At 41.7% G+C, this 24,921-nt stretch overlaps 1 protein-coding gene across 1 annotated transcript in view; it reads right to left on the bottom strand.

Annotated features, from left to right (window-relative positions):
• Window positions 1-16,705, bottom strand: part of pdhx (pyruvate dehydrogenase complex component X) — a 236,851-nt gene extending 220,146 nt beyond the window's left edge. The window contains exon 1 of the mRNA XM_072272177.1: window positions 16,540-16,705. Coding sequence (XP_072128278.1) covers window positions 16,540-16,687 — 148 coding nt within the window. The 5' untranslated portion in view covers window positions 16,688-16,705. The remainder of the gene's footprint in view (window positions 1-16,539) is intronic.
• Between the last annotated feature and the right edge of the window lie 8,216 nt (window positions 16,706-24,921).

Raw genomic sequence — 24,921 nt, 5'->3', positions numbered from 1 at the left:
TCAGTAAACAAGTAAATGATGACCCGGAGTGTAAAGCCTCCAAACACAAGCATAGGCAAGCTCCTGTGAAAGTCCTTGAGATCTTTGCTACTACGTCAACTCATGCCTAGGGGGCTGGCGTTGGGCACGATGACGGACTCTCCACTTCTCCCTCTCCCACATCAGTGTGTTCAGTTCACCTTCATTAGCTGCGCCACTGTCTTCTAGGGGCGTGTTGACCATAGTCTTGGGAGGGCGCCCAGGGTTCATCCTCCCATGCTTGGGCTCCCATATGATGACTAGGCTGGCAGGTAGCTCAGGGTGGCGTAGACAGTGCCCCGCTAGTTGCAGTCTTCTCACCTCGATTTTAGTGGTGAGCATCGGTAGGTCGTTATAGAGTTCAACATTCGTCATGTGCTGTTGCCAACTCACGTCAAGAGCCATCCGGAGCATTTGTGTATAGCAACCATCTAGAGATTTTCGCATAGTCTTGGTGAGTGTCCACGTCTCGCATCCGTACATGAGAATGGACTCTATGACTGCTATGAAAATCTTCTTTTTAAGCCCTCTGGTTAAGCTCAACTTCCAGATTTCCTTCATGTTGTTCATAGCTCTCCAAGCCAGCACCTTCCGTATCTTTATGTCCTTCTCCAAACTCATCATTCTTGACCCAAGGTACTTGTAGTCAAAGACTTTCTTAATGGTATCATTCTTTACGGTTTTGAGAGTACCTTCGTCACAGTTAAACGCCATGTACTCTGTCTTTTTAGTGTTTAGGTGAAGTCCAACTTTATTGCACTCAATTTCCACTTTAGTCAGTAGCTGCTGTGCTTCCTCCATCTGGTCAGAGAGCAGGACTATGTCATCTGCAAAATCGAGATCTGTGAGCGTAACTGGTCTGACCCTTTTGGTTCGTCCTGGTTTTATGGTAAAACCAAGCTTGCCATGATCTTTGGTAGCTTGACACAGAGCGTAATCAAGGGCGATTATAAAGATATAGGGTGCCAGAGTGCAGAGTGTAGGGTGCAGCACACCAGCTCGGAGTTTGAACACTGCTGATTCTCTGTCTGGTGATACAACTTTCGCCATGGTTTTGCTACAGGTGGATTCTATTGCTCTCAGTAGATGGTCTGGCACTCCATAAGCTTTCAGGATCTTCAGCATTTTACCTCGGTGAATGGAGCCAAAAGCTTTGCGAAAATCAATGTAAGTAAGCACGGCTGGTAGGTTGTTCTTCTTAACTTCCTTGATGATTCTACGGAGAGCAATTATCTGCATTACTGTTGTACGCTTCTGCCGAAAACCATTCTGACTGAATCTTAGCATAGGGTCAATGGTGGTGCGAATTCTGTTCAAGATCATCCGATTATATAGCTTTGCTACGATGCAGGTCAAGCTGATACCGCGGTAGTTATCTGTCTTCGTGAGGGATTCAGACTTGGGGGCTGGGATAATGTTTGAGAGTGACCACTGTTCTGGCTTGTCGCCTTTCATCAGTGCCACATTACATATGTCCAGCAAAATGTCGTCCAGGTCGCAGTGCTTCAGGACATCTGGTGATATCCCAACTCGTCCAGCACTCCTGCCCTGTTTGAGCGCATATTTGGCCTTCTTCAGTTCCTCAATGGTGAATGGGCCGTCATCGATGTCGACTTGTGTTAGTATCATGGGTATGTCCTCATCTTCTTCTGTGATCGTTGGAGGGGCTCCCAGCAGGTTCTTAAAGTGGGTAAACCATGTCTGGACATGGTCCTCTGCTGTTTTACCACTTATTTGACCTGATGGGGACTTCTTCTGTCTACTGATCTCGTTGACTAGGCGCCATGCTTCTCCATGCTGCCTGTCTTCATTAGCAGCCTCTACCTCTCTAATCCTCTCAGCTAGTTCCTCTTCCTTCAGTCGGTCGTAGGTGACAAAGAGATTCTTCTTTGTTGTATTGAACTTGTCTTTTAGCTCTTCTGTTTCGTTCCTTCTAAGTTCGGCATGACAAGCATTGACCACTTCTTGCTGCGACAACGTCAGGATGTTTCAAGATCCGGCTCTTCTTGATTTGCTTCACAGTAGGCAAACTCTATGTTACATCTGTGTGTGCGTCTATGAGCCGTTGATAGCGGTCAGTGGCAGTCTCTTCCTCCTCCCTCTCCAGTGGGCCAAAGCGATTTCTCATCTCCACTGTGTACTGGGCTTGAAGAATAGGTTGTGAGGATAATGCCTTCCAGTCTACCTTCTCCTTGGGATCTGTGGCTTTGGATTGCCGCAAGCTCAGTCTCACTTACATTGACACTACCCTGAGGTCAGAACTGACCGAGTTGAAGGTGCTGTAGGCTTCTGTGTTGATCACACAATTACGCCATTTTGATCTTACGAGGTCTTTGGTCACCAAAAAACATTGCTTTTGCCCTATTTATGTAATGACTTATCCATAAGATAAGGATGCATAGAGTTGGGGGTGATGTATTAGTATGGATAGAAGATTGGTTAACTAATAGAAAACAGAGTTGGGATACGTGGGTGTTACTCTGGTTGGCAATTAGTGGTGAGCAGTGTGCCGCAGGGGTCGGTGCTGGGACCACAACTGTTCACAATATACCTTGGCGAACTGGAAGGAGGGGTCGGGTGTAATGTATCTAAGTTTGCTGATGATACTAAATTAAGTGGAAAAGCAAATTATGCAGAAGATACGGAGAGTCTGCTGAGAGATTATAGGATAGGTTAAGTGAGAGGCAGATGGAGTACAATGTTGGTAAATGTGCGGGCATCCATTTTGGAAGAGAAATGGAAGAGCAGATTATTATTTAAATGGTAAAAAAATGCAGCCTGCTGCTATGCAGAGGGACTTGGGAGTAGTTGTGCATGAATCGCAAAAGATTGGTTTGCAGGTGCAGCAGGAAGGCAAATGGAATGTTGGCCTTCATTGGTAGAGGGACGAATTTAAGAGCAGGGAGGTGATACTGCATCTGTACAGGGTATTGGTGAGACTACAATTGTACAGGCTACACCTGGAGTACTGCGTGCAATTCTGGTCTCCTTACTTGAGGAAGGATATACTGGCTTTGGAGGCAGTGCAGAGGACGTTCACCAGGTTGATTCCACAAACGAGGGAGGTTAGACTATGGGGAGAGATTGAGTCACTTGGGACTGTACTCACTGGAATTCAGAAGAACGAGAGGAGATTTTATAGCAACATATAAAATTATGAAAGGGATAGATAAGATAAAGGCAGGAAAGTTGTTTCCACTGGTAGGTGAGACTGATTTAAGATGGAGACGAGGAGGAACTCCTTTTCCCAGAGAGTGGTGAATCTGTGGAATTCTCTGCCCGATGAAGCAGTGTAGGCTACCTCAGTAAATATACTTAAGACAAGGTTGGATAGATTTTTCCATAGTAGGGGATTTAAGGGTTATGGAGAAAAGGCAGGTAGATGAAGATGAGTCCATGACCAAATCAGCCATGATCTTATTGAATGGTGGAGCAGGCTCAATGGGCCAGATGGCCTACTCCTGCTCCTATTTCTTATGTTCTTAATGTACATGACAATCAGGACCTTTGGTCATTTCCTTCTCCCTTCTTTGAATTTAGGCCTCACAGATTAATTTAAAGGCATTTACAGAAAATTAGCCTCTAAATGTCTGCATTCACACTATTAACCAGTAAGATAATGCAAGGTTCCAAGCATAACCAGTGATTTTCTTTTAACATCAGCAATAAAACGCAATCATGGGGGTGGGGGGGGGGGAGAGAATATTTACTGAATTATATATACTGGATGTGTATACAATGGTGCTAGAAAGTTTGTGAACCCTGTTAAATTTTCTTTATTTATTCATAAATATGACCTAAAATGTGATCAGATCTTCACAGTAAGTCCTGAAACTAGATAGAGAACCCAATAAATATCATAAAAAACATTATACTTCTTCATTTATTTATTGAGAAAAATTATCCAATATTACATGTAAATGCTGCAAAAAGAGTGTGAACCTCTGGGTTAATGCCTTCTACAAAAGCTATTTGGAGTCAGGTGTTCCAATCAATGAGATGAGACTGGAGGTGTGGGTTGTAGAGCTGCCCAACCTTATATAAAAAAGACACACAAAGCCCGACTACTAGCAGAGCCAGTCATTCATTCAGAAGCATGAATGGTAGCAATGCTTCACTGCCAGATGAACTCAACACCTTCTATGCCCACTTTGAAAGGGAGAATATAACTACAGCTGTGGAGATCCCTGCTGCACCCAGTGACCTTGTGATCTCTGTCTCAGAGGTCGATGTTAGGCTGTCTTTAAAGAGGGTGAATCCTCGCAAGGCAGGAGGTCCCGATGGAGTACTTGGCAAGGCTCTGAAAACTTGTGCCAACCAACTGGCAGAAGCATTCAAGGACATTTTCAACCCCTCACTGCTACGGGTGAAAAAAGGCAACAATTATACCAGTGCCCAAGAAGAATAATGTGAGCTGACTTAATGACTATCACCCAGTAGCACTCTAATCGACAGTGATGAAATGCTTTGAGAGGTTGGTCATGACTAGACTGAACTCCTGCCTCAGCAAGGACCTGGACCCATTGCAATTTGCCTATCGCCACAATAGGTCAACGACAGACGCAATAGCAATGGCTTTTCACACAGCTTTGGACCACCTGGACAACACAAACACCTATGTCAGGATGCTGGTCATCGACTATAGTTTAGCATTTAACACCATCATTCCCACAATCCTGACTGAGAAGTTATAGGACCTGGGCCTCCACATCTCCCTCTGCAATTGGATCCTTGACTTCCTAACTGGAAGACCACAATCTGTGCAGATTGGTGATAATATCTCCTCCTTGATCAACATTGGTGCACCTCAGGGGTGTGTGCATAGCCCACTGCTCTACTCTCTCTATACCTATGACTGTGTAGCTAGGCATAGCTCAAATACCATGTATAAATTTGCTGATGATACAACCCTTGGCTGAATCTCAGATTGAGACGAGAGGGCGTACAAGAGTGAGATATGCCAACTAGTGGAGTGGTGTCACAGCAACAACTTTGTACTCAATGTCAGTAAGACAAAAGAGCTGATTGTGGACTTCAGGAAGAATAAGACAAAGGAAAACATACCAATCCTCATAGAGGGATCAGAAGTGGAGAGTGTGGAGATCTCGGAGGACCTAACGTGGTCCCAACGTATCGATGCAGCTATAAAGAAGGCAAGGCAGCAACTATACTTCATTAGGAGTTTGAAGAGATTTGGTATGTCAACAAAAATACTCAAAAACGTCTATAGATGTACCATGAAGAGCATTCTGACAGGCTGCATCACTGTATGGTTTGGGGGGGTGGCTACTGCAGAGGATTGTAAATTTAGTCAGCTCCATTTTGGGCACTAGCCTACAAAGTACCCAGGACATCTTCAGGGAGTGGTGTCTCAGAAAGACAGTGTCTATTATTAAGGACCCCCAGCACCCAGGGCATGCCCTTCTCTCACTGTTATCATCAGGTAGGACGTACTGAAGCTTGAACGAACACACTCATCGATTCAGAAACAGCTTCTTCCCCTCTGCTGTCCGATTCCTAAATGGACATTGAGCCTATGAACACTCATTTTTTAAAATACATATTTCTGTTTTTGCACGATTTTTAATCTATTCAATATACATACACTGTAATTGATTTACTTATTTTTGTCTATATTACGTATTGCATTGAACTGCTGCTGCTAAGTTAAAAAATTCCATGACACATGCCGGTGATAATAAACCTGATTCTGATCCTCAAGAACGATCTGTTTATGTGCACCATGCTTTAATCAAAACAACTTTCAGAGGACCTTAGGAGAATTATTGTAGAGATGCATGAAGCTGAAAAAGGCTGCAAAAGCATTACTGAGGATGAGTGTTCATCAGTCCACAGTAAGAGAAATTATCCTGAACTTAATCCTATAGAAATGTTCTGGAAACTCACCAACATCTCTGAGTCCAAATAGTTTTTTAAGGAGTAATGCCTAAAATTCCTCTAAGATGATGTGCAGGACTGATCAACTATTACTGGAAATGTTCAGTTAAAATTATTGCTGTACAAGGGGGTCACACCAGTTACTGAAAACAAAGCTTCACATTCTTTTTCTAACAAATACGTGTAATAATGGATCATTTTTCTTAATAAATAAATGAACAAGTTTTTTGTGTTATTTATTTAATTGGTTTCTCTTTATCTAGTTTTAGCACTTACGTGATCTGATCATATTTTAGGTCATATTTATGCAAAAAGAGAGAAAATTCTACAGGGTTCACAAACTTTCTAGCACTACTGCATGTCTATACAGCAGCTGATAGGAAAGCACTTCAGCGGGTCGTCTCTAGCATACAGATCATCGGGACACAGCTCCCAGTCCAGGAGGACACCTACAGCTCTCGCTGCCTAAGGAAAGCTACAAGCATCAGTAAGGACAATACACACCCATGCAATCATCTGTTTGAACTTCTTCCATCTGGCAGACGTTATAAGATTTTCTATGCCCACACTTCCAGACTGAAAAATAGCTTTTTTCCCCAGAGCTATAATTGTTCTGAACCAATCGATCAAGCATAATCCATAAATTTGTTATATTGCTACTTTAGTACTGGTTTTATGGTTGCTGGTTGTACTGGCTAGTTACTTGATTTTATTAATTGTTTATTTATTTTATTTGTTGTTTTGTAGCATTGTGTATAGGAGTTGCAAACTCATTTTCACTGTATTGGTGCATGACAAATTGTACTATGCAATGACAATAAAGATATTTCATTTCATTTAAAAAGAAATCAAGTAAGGTCCTAGATAACTCTGATTTTGTTGATAAAATATTCGTGGGAAGAAAAATGCCTCCCAAGAGTCCTTCAAAACCACTGTAATAACTGAAATGGAATGTAATCTGAAAAAAAATCTTAATTACATTTCCTATTAATATTTTCTATCTACTTTTATTCTTCCCAGCCTTGTTTCCCCTCATTTTAAATGTCACCTGAATGTCTATTAATCTTTTTTTTATTTCTGAAGATTTGCTACCTTTCTCTGCATAGATAACTGGAGATACAGTTGAAAGAAAGTTTGTGAACTCTGCAATTACCTAGTGTTTTGCATTGCATATAGATGAAGATCAGGCCACATTTTAAATCACAAAAATAGACAAACACAGTCTGCCTAAGCTAATAATACACAAGCAATTGCACTTTTCACGTCTTTCTTGAACACATTGTTTAACATTCACAACCCAAGCTGGATAAAATGTGAACCCTTATATTTAATAACTGTTAGAACATCTATTAACGGCAATAACCTCCACCAAACGTTTCCTGTAGATGCTGATCAGACTTGCACAACAGCGAGGAGGAACTTTAGACCATTCCTCCATACAAAACTGTTTCAGTTCATGCCACAGCATCTCAATTGGGTTAAGGTCTGGACTCTGATTTGGCCATTCCAGAACACAAATTTCCTTCTTTTTAAACCATTCTATTGTTGATTTATTCTTGTCTTTTAGATTATTGTCTTGTTGCATCAACAAACTTCTATTAAGCTTCAGGTGATGTACCACTATCCTGACATTTTCCTGAAAAATGTCTTGATACAGTTTGGAATTCATTGTTCCCGCAATGATTGCAAGCTGTCCAGGCCGTGAGGCACCAAAACAGCCCCAAACCATGATGTTCCTTCCACCATGCTTCATAGTTGGGATGAGGTTTTGTTGTTCGTGTGCAGTGCCCTTCTTCCTTCAAACACAGTGTGTATATTTCTGCCAAAAAGTTCAACTTTGTCTCATTTGTCCACAGAACATTGTCCCAGAAGCATTGTAGAACATCCAGGTGGTCTTTTGCAAATTTGAGACATGCAGCAATGTTTTTTTTTGAAGAGTAGTGGTTTCCTCCATGGTGTCCCTCCATGAACACCATTCTTGTTCAGTATTTTTCTCATAGTGGATACATGAACAGACTATATCAAGTTCCAGTAAGTATTCCAGAGACTTAAAGCACATATTCTATTTTTACAAGAGACCTATGTGCAGAGGGGGAACATATTACGTTTTTTAAAGTTCTGGAAGGGTCAACACTTTCATTCGAATTCCAACGCTAAAATTCGAGGAGATTCTATTTTTATAGATCCCTCAATCACTTTTGTGCAACACGATATTATTTCTGATCCGAATGGTAGATTTCTATTGGTTAGTGGTTGACTCTTTAATAAAAAGGTAGTTTTGGTTAACGTCTATGCTCCAAACCTGGACTGTCCGGAATTTTATAAATCATTATTTAATTTGTTCCTGTATTTGAATGGGTTTTCATTAATCTGGGATGGAGATCTTAATACTTGTTTATCCCCATTATTGGACCATTCGGCTCCTTTATGGGCTCTACCCAATAAATCCGCAACCTTAATTAATTCATTTCTCTCAGATTCCGGGTCGATGGACATTTGGCGATTTTTGCATCCCCAGGAAAAAGACTTCTCTTTTTTTTTCCACATGTTCATCATTCCTATTCAAGAATTGTTTTTTTTATTGATTCTTGTCTTATTTCTTCAGTGGTTAAATGTGAATATGACTCTATAACCATCTCGGATCATGCTCCGCTTAAGCTTTCTATTAAAATATCGGCCAATACACAAAATAATAGACAATAGCGTTTTAATTCACTGTTGCTTCAGGACTTGGATTTTGTTAACTTTATGAATGAACAGATTGATCTCTTTTTTACAATTAACTGTACAGAGGATATATCCATGAACATCCTTTGGGATACTTTTAAAGCTTATATTTGTGGCCAGATCATCTCGTACTCTGCTGCTTTGAGGAAAAGGTTGAAGGAGGAGGAGCTGGTTCTTGTGGAAAAGATCAAGGAAATTGATAGGAAATATGCTACAGCTCCCTCTGAGAAGTTGTATAAACAAAGAATTGAACTTCAAATGGAACACAGTTTATTACTTTCGTCCTCTATTGCAAATCAATTAATGAAAACAAGAAGCGAATTTTATATACATAGTGACAAAGTTGGTAAACTGTTGGCTAATCAGTTGAAGACTAACTCTACTAAATTTGAAATTAATCAGATTTATAATCAAAAAGATCAACTGACATTTGATCAAGCTGAGATTAATCAATCCTTTTTTGACTTTTATTCTTCCTTATATCAATCAGAGTCTCCACGAGATTCTAAACATGTGTTACTTTTTAGGTAACCTAGATTTCCCTCAGATTTCACACGATATATGTTCTATGTTAGACACTTCCTTTACCACTGATGAGATTAAGAATGTTATTTTTTCTATGAACCCGGGGAAAGCTCCTGGTCCTGATGGGTTTACTGTGGAATTTTATAAATTTTTTGCATCCTCATTAATCCCTTGGCTATTCAGGGTTCTCAAGGCCTCATTAAAACTTGGTAAACTACCCGAATCCTTTTATAGAGCATCGATCTCTTTAATATTAAAGAAGGATAAAGACCCTGCTCAATGTGCATCTTATAGACCAATATCCTTGTTAAATGTTGACTCTAAAATTTTTTCTAAATTAGTAACAAACAGATTAGAAAAAGCACTTCATTATATTATCTTGGCAGACCAAACAGGTTTTATTAAAAATCCTTATTCTTTTTATAATATTTGTACACTTTTAAACATTGTCTATACCCCATCACAAAATGATCCCGAATGCGTCATTTCCCTAGACACTGAAAAAGCCTTTGACAGGGTCGAATGGCCTTACTTATTTAAGGTACTTGAAATGTTTAACTTCAACCCGAAATTTATATCCTGGATCAAATTGTTATATCATTCTCCTAAGGCCTCAGTTCGTACTAACTCTTTAAATTCACCCTTTTTTCCTCTTTTTCGCGGTACCAGACAAGATTGTCCTCTTAGTCCTTTATTATTTGATATTGCATTAGAACCTCTTGCAATTGCTATTCAAGAATCTCCTAACATTATGGTATAACTCGTGGTTTAAAGTCTCATAAAGTATCACTTTATGCTGATGACTTTTATATATTTCTAATCCTCAAAAATCTATTCCTGCAGCTTTAGATTTATTAGCACAATTTAGTCTTTTTTCAAGTTATAAGTTAAATCTCAATAAGAGTGAACTTTTCCCAATTAATAAACATGTTCCCTTATATCAGAACCTGCCGTTTAAATTGGTTAATAATCATTTTTCATATCTTGGGATTAAAATTACCTGTAAACATAAGGATTTATTTAAGACTAATTTCCTACCCTTAATTGACCACATTACACAACTTTCATTTAAATGCACTCCACTTTATCTAACTTTGATTGGTCATATTAATACTGTTAAGATGTTTATTCTGCCAAAATTTTTATATATATTTCAGGTATTACCGATTTTTGTTTCAAAATCCTTTTTTGACAAAGTTGACTCTAAAATTTCTTCATTTCTTTGGCAAAATAAAAACCCGAGACTGGGTAGAATACATCTACAGAAAGCTAAGAGAGATGGAGGTTTGGCATTACCTAATTTTAGATTCTATTATTGGGCAATTAATATTCGACATATGAAATTTTGCTTACTTGACCAAGATACACTATCCATTCCTAAATGGGTAGTATTGGAATTACAATCTGCTCAAGGTTATGCACTTGGCTCCATTTTAGGTTCTTCTCTTCCTTTCAATTTGAAACGCCATAAACAGGTTTGCAACCCGATAGTTAAACATACTTTATGCATTTGGTTTCAATTCCGAAAATTTTTCGATCTTAATCAATTTGGGCTAGCGATTCCTATTTTAGGCAACATATTCTTTCCTCCCTCCACTACGGACCGTGCCTTTCAAATTTGGAAGACCAATGGTATATCACGGTTTTTGGGTTTATTTTTAGATGGCTCCCTTATGTCTTTTGAACAATTATCTAACAGATATAACTTACCAAGAATACATTTTTTTTTAGATATCTCCAAGTTAGAAATTTCCTAAGTACTATACTCTCTTCCTTTCCGACATTACCTCCTACATATATTTTAGATACTATAATTAACCTTAATCCATGTCAGAAAGGTGTAACGGCTATTATTTATAATATTATCATGAAACTTAGGATAGCTCCATTCAATAAGATTAGGTCCGACTGGGAAAAGGAATTGGGCTTTACTATTTTGGTGGCTGACTGGGCGCATATTTTACAACTGGTCAATACTTCCTCTATCTGTTCCAAACATTCCCTAATTCAATTTAAAGTTGTTCATAGAGCACATATGTCTAAAGATAAATTAGCTCGTTTTTATTCTCATATCAACCCTCTTTGTGATAGATGTCATGGGGAGATAGCTTCCTTAACTCATATGTTTTGGTCCTGTCCTACTTTGGAAACTTTTTAGAAAGACATTTTTAATATTATCTCAAAGGTATTGAATACAGATATTTCTCCCCATCCTATTACTACTACCTCTGGATTACCTAAAACTTCCAGTAATCTTTCCCCTTCAGCCCGTAGAATGATTGCATTTCTTACTTTAATGGCGAAAAGATATATTTTACAACATTGGAAGGAGATTAATGCCCCAACTACATTTTTTTGATTCTCTCAAGCGATACTATGTTTAAATTTGGAAAAAATCAGAAGTGATCTTTATGATACTTCAGTTAAATTTGAGATCTTTTGGAGATCTTTTATTCAACATTTTCATTTAATGCAACTTTTTTTCCTCGACCATATTTACATTCCCTTCTTGGTTTTTAACTGTTATTAATGGAGGTCGGGTTTGAGGACGTGATTGTTTAAGTTGCTTAAGTCTACTTGATACCTAGTTAGCCCATTGCTTTGCTTTGCTTTTTAGGTTAGTTGCACGGTGGGTTTTTTTTTTGGGGGGGTCTTTTTTTGGGTTTTTTTCTTCTCTTCATTGATATATATGGAAAATTAATATACTATTATATTACCTTGTTATTTTATAACTAAACTGCACTGTTTGTACTGTTTTTTTATGTATTAATATCTCTTGTAAATTTATATCGTAACAGTGTATTAGTTTCTATATGGTTTACCTTTTGTGTACTAATTCAATAAAAAGATTTAAAAAGAAAGAAAGAAAGTTCCAGAGATTTCCACAGTGTTTTACTGTTACACTTGGGTTCTTTTTCACCTCCTTCAGCATTGCATGTTGTGCTCTTGGTGTGATCTTTGCAGGACAACCACTCCAAGGGAGTAGCAACAATACTGAATTTCCTCCATTTGTAGACAATTTCTCTTACTGTGATCTGATGAACACTCGGGTCTTTAGAAATGCTTTTGTAGCCTTTTCCAGCTTCATGCATCTCTACAATTCTGCTGCTAAATTCCTCTGAGAGTTGCTTTGATCGAGGCATGGTGCACTGAAACAGATCTTTCTTGAGAACAGCAGGCTTTATCAGTAACCTGACTTTGTGTGTCTTTTTTTTATAGGGCTGGACACCTCTATAGCCCACACCTCCAATCTCAGCTCATTGATTGGAAGGCCCAACTTCAAATAGCTTTTGTAGAAGGTATTACCCCAGAGGTTCACATACTTTTTTGATCCTAGACTGTGATTGCTTAAATGGTGTGCTCAGTATTGATGAGAAGAAATACAATTGTTTATATGTTATTAGTTTAAGCAGACCGTTATTGTCTGTTATTGTGACTCAGATGAAGATCAGACCTCATTTTATGAGTAATTAATAGAGACAACCCAGTAATTGCAAAGGGTTCACAAACTTTTTCTTGCAACTATACATTGCCCACTTAATTGTCTTTAGCAGTGCATTAGAGTGATATTTTGATTTTGTTGTTATTGTATTGTGTCATTTATTTAAAACCAAAGCAATGTTTCTTCCCTTAGGTCAGCAGTATACCAAGATACATTCTATGAAGTGGCAATTTTGACCTTAAAATTGCTTTAGGAGAACATAGTGAAACAAAGCAACAATCACTACCCAGTTTGACAAGCCGTTTGCAAATCTTTCTCATCACCTTCAGTCTTTCCAATCTATACGAATCCAAGTTGATGCAGCACAAGTATTTTTTCTCCCATTCATGTAATGGCAGGGCACTTGACTAAAACTGTTTATTCTCATTCTGAATACTTTTAAGTTAAGTGCCATAACAATTATAAAGTGCCCCAATAACTTGAAGCAGAGAACGATGTAGGGGACCCCATTTGGTATGTACTGCCTGTGCCACCTCTTTGAAAAAGCATTCCAATAGGTCCAAGGTACTGTAACACTAATATCCTGCATTCTTGTATTGCTTTTCCCTTACGCTGCCTTGATGTACTGATGTAGTGGCGTTATATGTATAGATGGCATACAAAAAGCTTTCAATTGTACCTCAGTGGACATGACAATAAGAAACCACTGATGTGGAAGTCGAATTCAGATAAAGCCACTCAGAGACCGTATAAGTACAAACTCTTTATTCAAAGCCTCCGGGGCACTTCAGCAAGTCGCTCAAACATGAACAGTCAGTGACTGTTCCTGCTCAGTCCACCAACTAAGAGTTCCCCTTGCAGAAGAGATATAGTTGCTCAGATATCCCCACACATACCAAGCCAAACTTTATCTATGTGCTTGACAGTACCGAGAGACAAATTACAGAATCGGTACATACACAGAACAGGCTGGGGCGGTCTTATTTATGTGCATAATTGCACAAAGAAACAAGCATCTTGAAACACTGTCTAACTCCAAGAAGAAATATGGCTCAGCATGGCTTAGCACATCTGTTGATCATCAACTGTTTCTTACAGAAAGACAGGCTGCTATGTTTAACTGACTGTGTTAACCCTTTACACACTTTATCACTTATTCTGTGCTGCTCTTTCCCCAAGAGCCCACAACATTTTCATTACAAGCATTTATTCCTTTCTTTCTAGAAACTTTTACCAAATCCCTTTCCCATCTGCTTACACACTACAGTATACTCCTGCCATCTGGAAAAAGGCACCAAAGCATTCGGGCTCTCACGACCAGACTATGTAACAGTTTCTTCCCCCAAGCCATCAATACCCAGAGCCTGGCTTGACATCAACCTACTATACCCTCTACTGTGCCTACTGTCTTCTTTATTATTTATTATAGTGCCTGCACTGTTTTGTGTACTTTATACAGTCCTGGAGAGGTCTGTAGTCTAGTGTAGCTTTTGTGTTTTTTTCCTTACGTAGTTCAGTGTAGTTTTTGTATTGTTCATGTAGCACCACGGTCCTGGAAAACGTTGTCTCATTTTTACTATGTTCTGTACCAGTAGTTATGGTTGAAATGACAATAAAAAGTGACTTGACTTGGAACTACAGAAGACATCCAATAGGTGATGTCTACTTTGACACACTATTTTGCACTATCTACAAAAGGTACTGTCTCAGAAACACAACTTCCCTAAACTTACATTATTCTGTTTGTGTTGTGCAAATTATGTATAATTTATGTTTCATTTTCGGGTTTGCAATGTTCAGTGCTGCCATAAGCTAATTTGCATGGCATTTATATCCTACGTAGTCCCATTACAGAGTCCCAATAACCTTGAATGTGAAATGACCTCATTCTTCTAAACTCTAGGGAATGGAGACCTGTTTTATTCAATCTCTCCCCATATAAAACAGCTCAGAAAAATAGAGGGCTGGGCCGGTTGGTGGCACAATGACATCAGCGCCGGATTCTGGAACGAAGGTTCCCGGGTTTGAACCCAGTCGGAGCCGCTCCCGCGTACGCTTTCCATCGGTGCCGGGTTGAGTGTTGAGATCGCAACTCGACCTCGTAAAATAAAGGGAAAAATACTGCAAAATGTCTGTGTGAGGAGTGGTGCGCCACACAGTCTCTCTCTCGCTCCGCGCCTTGTAAAGGCATGAAAAAGACATTGACCCGCTAACGTTGCACACGCACAGACGCGCACGCACAGACAAACACGCCAAAAAAAAAAGAAAAATAGAGGGCTATGCGGTAGGGAAATTCTAGCCAGTTAGGTTACATGGTCAGCACAATATTGTGGGCTGAAGGGCCTGTAATGTGCTGTAGATTTCTATGGTCTATATAATCAGGCAAAAGATCCAAAAGCCTTAAGAGCCACACATCAAAGTTCAACTCCAACTTTTGTCCCACGCCATCAGGTTGATCTTGGTCCACCAACACAACCTCAGTAGTAGGGAAGGCACAACAGTAACTATAATACATGAGCTGCTAAAGGAGAGCTAATCCACTCCAAAATATTGCTGACCATTTATGGATGTGCAATAGAGAGCACACTAACATATGGAATGACAGTGTGATACTCTAGCTGCAGCAAGACAGATCACAAAGCACTCCAACAAGTGATTAGGATGGCTCAGCACATCATTGGGACTCAACTACTGGAGCTAGAGACAATCTACAACTTTTCGAACCCTACGGCGTGCTTGTAATATCATTTAAGACCCATCCTGAACATTGCCTGTTCAACCTCCTGCCATCAATTAGGAGATATAGAAGCCTGTTAGCCAAGGTAATAACACTGAAGAAGCTTCTCCCCAAGAGCCACTGTGCAACTGAATAATGCTACATCTGGCTTGCCAATGGCCTTTGTGTGTAATGGGCCTTCGGTCACCTGATAGTTATTTTCTTGTAAATATGGGATTAAAAAAAAAATTTAGCCATACCACATGTTCCCGCTGATGGGTGAGCCCAGAGCCAGAGGCCACAGTTTAAGAATAAGGGGTAGGGGTCCATTTAGAACGGAGTTGAGGAAAAACTTTTTCACCCAGAGAGTGGTGGATATATGGAATGCTCTGCCCCAGAAGGCTGTGGAGGCCAAGCCTCTGGATGCTTTCAAGAAAGAGATGAATAGAGCTCTTAAAGATAACGGAATCAAAGGTTATGGGGATAAGGCAGGAACTGGATACTGATTGTAGATGATCAGCCATGATCACAGTGAATGACGGTGCTGGCTCAAAGAGCCGAATGGCCTACTCCTGTAGCTATTGTCTATTGTAAATATCTGTTTTGCACGGACTGGTGTAGTATCGCATTCACGTTGTCTTGAGCAATGAGAATAAAGTTATATTCTACTCTATTAGATTATTAAACTGACCTAAAAATACCTTAACAAATAGGCTGAGGATTCGTCACTGCATTCTCCTCCACAGCAAATACACTTTTCAAGAAATAAATTGTACGACGTTGTAAAATAAAATACGCGAGTCGTTTTATGTGATTAATAAAAAACACTTCCATTCCCAACATACCAAAACCAGTCGCCTTATCCTGACGTCATTAAGTCAGACACCGTCTCTTAAGTGAACACAGCTCAATGACGGTGTTTGTGAATTATGTTTAAGTTTCTGTTGTGAACAGCGAGTATCACCTGTCACCCATTACATTACCAAAGTGACTACGAAGCTCCAGGTCCCCAGACTTCAACAGTCGCCCCCCACCAGGGAATATACCTTGCCGCCCCAACTCCTCTGGACAGCCCATGTCAATCCCCAGGGTTCCACTGGTTTCAGTCGTCAGCCTTGGGGACACCCATCCCTGCTCTAGCTTGCCCCCGCGGCCTGTGTTTCTTTCCCTTATGTTTAAATCGGCTTCGTCCTCGGCACCCTCCATTACTCACCCAGCAGCCGCTGGCTAGTCCCCAGGTGCCTGTAGTGGCCGAAGCGCACGGCGGCCCCAGCGACTCTTGTCAGGTTCCGCGGCGACAGGGAGCCGCCAAGGACACGCAGGGGTCCGAGGAAGGAGGCCGCCATGTTGGAGAGAACCATAGCAACCTGAACGGACTGCGCAGGCGCACTTGCAGCGGGAGGTCAAAGGCAAGGGACGGGGGGGTCGAGTCGGGGGAGCGAGTGGGTCTCCCTCCCCTCCCCCCTCCCCCCCCCTCCCCCCCCCCCCGTAATATTCGTTGTGGCAGGTTTCTGTGGAGGCCAAGTCATTAGACATATTTAACATACAGCATAATACAGGTCCTTCGGCCCACAATGCTGTGCCGAACATGTACATACAGTAGAAATACCTCGGGTTACTCATAGCCCTCTGTTTTTCTCAGCTCCATATACCTGTCCAGGAGTCTCTTAAAAGACCCTATCGTATCCGCCTCCACCACCGTTGCCGGCAGCCCATTCCACACACTCACCACTCTCTGAGTAAAAAACTTACCCCTGACATCTCCTCTGTACCTACTCCCCAGCACCTTGAAACTATGCCCTTTCATGCTTGCCATTCCAGCCCTGGGGAAAAAAGCCTCTGACTATCCACACGATCAATGCCTCTCATCATCTTATACACCTCTATCAGGCCACCTCTCATCCTCCATCGCTCCAAGGGAAAAAGGCCGAGTTCACTCAACCTATTCTCATAAGGCATGTCACCCAATCCAGGCAACACCCTTATAAATCTCCTCTGCACCCTTTCTATGGTTTCCACATCCTTCCTGTAGTGAGGTGACCAGAACTGAGCACAGTACTTCAAGGGGGGTCTGACCAGGGTCCTATATAGCTGTAACATTACCTCTTGGCTCTTAAACTCAATCCCACAGTTGATGAAGACCAATGCACTGTATGCCTTCTTAACCAAAGAGTCAACCTGCGCAGTAGCTTTGAATGTGCTATGGACTCAGACCCCAAGATCCCTCTGATTCTGCACACACTGCCAAGAGTCTTACCATTAAAACTACATCATACTTGACCTACCAAAATGAGCCACCTCGCACTTATCTGGGTTGAACGCCATCTGCCCAGTTTTGCATCCTAACAATGTCCAGCTGTAACCTCTGACAGCCCTCCACACTATCCACAACACCTCCAACCTTTGTGTCATCAGCAAATTTACTAACCCACCCCTCCACTTAAGGCAGAGGATGATAGATACTTGATTAGTCAGGGCATGGAAGCAGAAGATTTGGGCTGAGAGGGAAAGTAGATCAGCCATAATGAAATGGCAGAACAGACTCGATGGCCCGAGTAGCCTGATGCTGCTCCTTTGTCTTATGGTCTTGGCCTGGTCCCCCACCCCTGTACGTCAGTGAGCTGTGATGATTTCAGACACTGTGTCCATCAGCTTGCGGTTTGGCCTGTGACCGCTGCCACTTCATTTGAGGTAGGTGTGGCAAGCATTGGGAGGCCAGAGGTGAGGCTGGGCTGGGGGATTTCTTTCATTATTGATACATGTGCTGCGATACAGTGATAAGCTTTGATTTCCACACCACCCAGACATACGATTCCATACATAAGTATGTTGAGATGGTATAAAAGGACAAAAAAGCATATAGAAAATCTCACTGCAGATACAGAAAAGTTACAGTGCAGGTACACAAATAAAGTGCAAGGGCCACGACCAGGTAGATGTAAAGTCCAGAGATCATCTTTATAGTACAAGAGGTCCGCTCCAGGTCCTTAGAACAGCATTATAGAACCTGCCCTTGAACCTGGTGAAAGGTGCCCTCAAAGTTCAGAGTAAACTTATTATCAAAGTACATGTACGTCACCCTACAGTTTCTTACCGTGTTGTTACCATAAACCATGAGATTCGTTTGCTTGCAGACATTCACAGTAGAACAAATACAACACAATGAAAAAGTACACAAACAAAAACCGACAAAAAAATCGTGTAGAAGAAGATAAACCGTGTAAATAAATAAAATTGAGAATGTGAGGTGCTGGAGGATTGGAGGATAGCTCATGTTGTTCCGTTATTTTAAAAAGGCTCTAAAAGTAATCCGGGAAATTATAGGCCGGTAAATTTGATGTTGGTAGTAGGTAAATTATTGGAAGGAGTACTAAGAGATAGGATCTACAAGTATTTGGATAGACAGAGACTTATTAGGGAGAGTCAACACGGCTTTGTGCGTGGTAGGTCATATTTAACCAATCTATTAGAGTTTTTCAAGGAGGTTACCTGGAAAGTGGATGAAGGGAAGGCAGTGGTTGTTGTCTACATGGACTTCAGTAAGGCCTTTGACAAGGTCCTGCATGGGAGGTTAGTTATTCGGTCGCTATGTATACATGGAGAGGAAGTAAATTGGATTAGACATTGGCTCAATGGAAGAAGCCAGAGAGTGGTAGTGGAGGATTGCTTCTCAGAGTGGAGGCCTGTGACTAGTGGTGTGCCACAGGGATCAGTGCTGGGTCCATTGTTATTTGTCATCTATATTAATGATCTGGATGATAATGTGGTAAATTGGATCAACAAATTTGCTGATGATACAAAGATTGGAGGTGTATTGGACAATGAGGAAGGTTTTCAAAGCTTGCAGAGGGATTTGGACCAGCTGGAAAAATGGGCTGAAAAATGGCAGATGGAGTTTAATACAGACAAGTGTGAGGTATTGCACGTTGGAAGGACAAACCAAAGTAGAACATACAAGGTAAATGCTAGGGCACTGAAGAGTACAGTAGAACAGAGGGATCTGGGAATACAGATACAAAATTCCCTAAAAGTGGCGTCACAGGTAGATAGGGTCGTAAAGAGAGCTTTGGGTACATTGGCCTTTATAAATCAAAGTATTGAGTATAAGAGTTGGAATGTTATGGTGAAGTTGTATAAGGCATTGGAGAGGCCAGATTTGGAGTATTGTGTGCAGTTTTGGTCACCAAATTACAGGAAGGATATTAATAAGGTTGAAAGAGTGCAGAGAAGGTTTACAAGGATGTTGCCGGGACTTGAGAAAGTGAGTTACAGAGAAAGGTTGAATAGGTTAGGACTTTATTCCCTGGAGCATAGAAGAATGAGGGGAGATTTGATAGAGGTATATAAAATTATGATGGGTATAGATAGAGTGAATGCAAGCAGGCTTTTTCCACTGAGGCAAGGGGAGAAAAAAAACATGGGTTAAGGGTGAAGGGGGAAAAGTTTAAAGGGAACATTAGTGGGGGATTCTTCACACAGAGAGTGGTGGGAGTGTGGAATGAGCTGCCAGATGAAGTGGTAAATGCGGGCTCACTTTTAATATTTAAGAAAAACTTGGACAGGTACATGGATGAGAGGTGTATGGAGGGATATGGTCCAGGTGCAGAACAGTGGGTCTAGGCAGAAAAATGGTTCAGCACAGCCAAGAAGGGCCAAAGGGCCTGTTTCTGTGCTGTAATGTTCTATGGTTCTATGAGTTGTAGAGTCCTTGAAAGTGAGAACATAGCTTGTGGAAACAGGTCAGTATTAAGTGAAGCTATCCATGGTGGTTCAGGAACCTGATGGTTGAAGGGTGGTAACTGTTCCACTGAACCTGATGGTGTGGGACCTCAGACTCCTGTACCTCTTTCTCGATGGCAGCAGTGAGTAGAGAGCACGGCCTGGATGGTGGGGGTCCTTGTTAATAGATGCTGCTTTCTTGCGCCAGTGTTCCTCGTCAGATTCCTTAATGTTGTCATAGTGGGGGGAGGTGGTGATGGGGATAAGCTCCCAATGGTTTGTGCTTCAAATAGCCTCTGACAACCAAGTCCAACTCATGGCCTTCATGTGTGGCTTAGCTACTAAATCCGTTGGAACAGTTTCTACTGACAGGAGAAGGGGTATAGACAGGTTACTGGCACCTTCAAACCTGTCGCTTTGAGCAGATGTCAGCCATGGTCGGCAGCTCATTTAAGAGAAGGAAAACTCTGATCTCAAACCTCTGCTGCTTGCGGCTATAGGCCCTCAGAGGGAAGGCTTGAGGAGTAAATCGGTGCTGGAGTCAGAAGGTAGTCCTACAGTCTGTTCAATGCTGACTGGCTACTTCTGCCAAAATGTATCGGTCTCTGCCGTTTCTTTGGATTCATCAGCCGAGTGGAGAGGGGGAGCCTGCTGCATGAGCAACAGCTTGCTCTCCATATCCTACTGCCCTTGCTTCTGTATCAGTAAGACAGCCAAGATGCAATATCCACGATCAACCCCAACTAATGGAGGGCCCCAGCTCTTTGTAGATGCGTGGAATGGTAGGGATGCCTGTGATGGACTGTGCTGTATCCTCTACTTATAGGCTTTTCCGTTCCTGGGCATTGGTGTTGCCATACCAGGCTGTAATGCAAACAGTTAGGATGCTCTCCACTGTTCTTCTAAGAAAGAAGAGGCACTGCTGTACCTTCCTTGAAATGCACCACATTTTCTGCCCAGTGGAATGGTAGACCAGAGAAGGAATGGGGTGAGTGGCTCATTGATTATAACAGCTGCTTTCTCAAAACAGTGGGAAGTGTAGACAAGAGTCAAAGATGGGTTTATTATCATATGTACTGGTGCATTGAGAAACATTTCTCATGGCCTCCCTCAACAACTTCTCCTTTGCCGCCTTCCACTTTTCCCAGACTTGATGGGTAGCATGGGCCTCAGTAGGCTACATAGAACATGCTCTATTCCAAGCCTTCCCAGGTGATGCTCCCTAGCTCTTCCTCCGCTACATTTACGACTGCATTGGTGTTGCTTCATGCACTCATGCTGATCTTGTTAATTTCATCAACTTTGCCTCCAACTTCCATCCTGCTCCTGACTTCTCTTGGCCCATTTCTAATACCTCCCTCACCTTTCTCGATCTCTCTGTCTCCAGCTCTGGAGACAAAATGTCAAGCGACATCTTTTATAAATTTATTGATTCCCATGTCTATCTTGCAATCAAATATTCAAAAAAGGGGTTCAGGATCCAGCAGGGTGAAGGCAAAGGTCTTTGAGTTCCTTGTTGAGCGTAAAGGGAACTATGGTGTTGAATGCTGAACAGTAGTCCAAGAACAGCATTCTCACATAAGCATCCTTCTCCAGATATGTAAGGATGGTATGTAGAGCTGTGGCTATTGCGTCATCTGTCAATTGGTTATGTCAGTAGGTGAATTGTAGGGGGTTCAGTGTGGGTGGTAGCATGCTGCAGATGTAGTCTTGACCAGCCTCTCAAAGCATTTACTTATTATTGAGGTGAGTGCGACAGGACGCCAGTCATTCAGGCATGTTACCTTGGAACAGTACTTCCCTCAATCGCAGGGCTCTGCAGAGAGTGGTGTGGACAGCCTAGCACATCTGTAGATGTGAACTTCCCACTATTCAGGACATTTACAAAGACAGGCGTGTGAAAAGAGCCCAAAGGATCATTGGGCACCTGAGCCACCCCAACCACAAACTGTTCCAGCTGCTACCATCTGGGAAACGGTACTGCAGCATAAGAGCCAGGACCAACAGGCTCTGGGACAGCTTCTTCCACCAGGCTATCAGACTGCTTAACTCATGCTGACACAATTGTATTTCTATGTTATATTGACCATCCTGTTGTACATACTATTTATTATAAATTGTACATTACACATTTAGATGGAGACATAACGTAAAGATTTTTAATCCTCATGTATATGAAGGATGTAAGTAATAAAGTCAATTCAATTCCTATGGTTTGCTAACCTCCATGTGAAAAAAAATCTTCTCACTTTTAGCCTGAATAACTGGCCCTTATTTTGAGATTGATTCTAGACACCCTAGCTAGGGGAAAGCATCATTCCAATATCTACTCTTGCGGGCACATAAGAATTTCGTATGTTTCAGTATATTTTTAAAAAGTTAGAAAAATGATGGTGGCCAATCCAAGCCTGAGTATACATGTTTTTATTCCATTTGGTCATAGCTTCAGCATAGAAACAAGCCCTTTGATCCACCCTGACCATTAGGCAATTTTGAACTAATTCTATTTGTTAGTCTCCCCACTCTCACATCGACTCCCCCACTCCCCCAGGTTCTATCACTCATCTGTACAGTCTGGACTATTTGCAGTGGCTATTTTGCCTATTAGTCAGCATGTCTTTAGACGTGAAATGAAACTGGAGCACCTGGAGGAAATCTGTGGGGCACAGGGAGAACACATAAAATCCACCCTAGCAGCACCCAACGTCAGCATTGAACCTGGGTCTTTGGAGTTCTGAGGCAGCAGCTCTACCAGATGTGACACTATGTCCTAATTTCTGTTTATTAATATAATCAACTCCTGCCTGAGAAGCGACTTGGATTCACTCCAATTTGCCTACTGCAACAACAGGTCCACAGCAAATGACATCTCAATGGCTCTCCACTCAACCCTGGAACATCTGGACAGCAAGGATGCTCTTTATTGGCTACAGCTCAGCATTCAATACCATCATCCCCTCAAAGCTAATCAATAAGCTTAAAGAACTTGGCTTCAATACCTACTTGTGCAATTGGACTTTACACTTATGACTGTGTGGTTAAGCAAAGCTCCAATGCCATTTTCAAGTTTGCTGATGACACCACTGTTGTCAGCCAATTTAAAGGTGGTGATGAATCAGGAGGGAGATTGAAAATCTGACTAAGTGGTGCATATCAACAACCTCTTACTCAATGTCAACAAAACCAGGGAGCTGACTATTGACTTCAGGAGAAGGAAACCAGAGGTCCATGAGCCAATTCTCATTGGAGGACCAGAAGTGGAGAGGGCAGCAACTTTAAATTCCTTGATGTTATCATTTCAGAGTTGCTATCCTGGGCTCAACACGAAAATGTGATTACAAAGAAAACACTGTTGTACCTCAAGCACAAGGAAATCTGCGGATGCTGGAATTTCAAGCAACACACATAAAAGTTGCTGGTGAACGCAGCAGGCCAGGCAGCATCTCTAGGAAGAGGTACAGTCGACGCTTCGGGCCGAGACCCTTCCTCGGGACTAATTGAAAGAAGAGATAGTAAGAAGGGATGATGGTATTGAATGCTCCAACGTTTCACCCACACTCTGTCCGCCAGAGAAAGCAGGATCTCCCAGTGGCCACACATTTTAATTCCACGTCCCATTCCCATTCTGATATGTCTATCCACAGCCTCCTCTACTGTAAAGATGAAGCCACACTCAGGTTGGAGGAACAACATCTTATATTCCGTCTGGGTAGCCTCCAACCTTCTGGCATGAACATTGACTTCTCAAGCTTCCGCTAATGCCCCACTTCCCCCTCGAACCCCATCCGTTATTTATTTATTTATATACACACTTTCTTTTTCTATCTCTCCTTTTTCTCCCTCTGTCCCTCACTATACCCCTTGCCCATCCTCTGGACTTCCCCCATCCCCTTTTTCTTTTTCCGTAGGCCTCCTGTCCCATGATCCTCTCATATCCCTTTTGCTAATCAACTGTCCAGCTCTTGGCTCCATCCCTTCCCCTCCTGTCTTCTCCTATCATTTTGGATCTCCCCCTCCCCCTCCTACTTCCGAATCTCTTACTAGCTCTTCTTTCAGTTAGTCCTGAGGAAGGCTCTCGGCCCGAAACATCGACTGTACCTCTTCCTAGAGATGCTGCCTGGCCTGCTGCGTTCACCAGCAACTTTTATGACTGTTGTACCTCATTTTCCTTAGGAGTTTCAAAAGATTCAGCATGACATCTAAAACTTTGACAAACTTCTACAGATGTGTGGTGAAGAGTAAATTGACTGGCTGCATCATAGCCTGGTATGGAAACACTAATTCCCTTGAATGGAAAATCCTACAAAAGGTTGTGGATATGGCCCAGTCCTCCCACCACTGAGCACATCTACACAGAGCATTGTTGCTGGAAAACAGCATCAGTTATCAGAGATACCCACTACACAGGTCATGCTCTCATCTTGCTGCTGCCATCAGGAAGAAGGTACAGGAGCTTCAAGATTCACACCAGCAGGTTTAGAAACAGTCCTCAACCATCAGGCTCTTAAACCAAAGGGGATAACTTCATTCAACTTATCTGGTAGATAAGCCTACAAGAGGAGAGACTGTACTTGATTTGGTGTCGGGAAATGAACCTGGTTAGGTGTCAGATCTCTCAGTGGGAGAGCATTTTGGAGATAGTGATCATAATTCCATCTCCTTTACAATAGCATTGGAGAGAGATAGGAACAGACAAGTTAGAAAAGTGTTTAATTGGAGTAAGGGGAATTATGAGGCTATCAGGCAGGAAATTGAAAACTTAAATTGGAAACAGATGTTCTCAGGGAAAAGTACGGAAGAAATGTGGCAAATGTTCAGGGGATATTTGTGTGGAGTTCTGCATAGGTACGTTCCAATGAGACAGGGAAGTTATGGT

Source organism: Mobula birostris, chromosome 11 (assembly GCF_030028105.1).
Source record: "Mobula birostris isolate sMobBir1 chromosome 11, sMobBir1.hap1, whole genome shotgun sequence".
NCBI classification, from domain to species: Eukaryota; Metazoa; Chordata; class Chondrichthyes; order Myliobatiformes; family Myliobatidae; genus Mobula; species Mobula birostris.
Note: the sequence above shows the minus strand (reverse complement) of the source record. Positions and strands in the feature narration are given on the sequence as shown.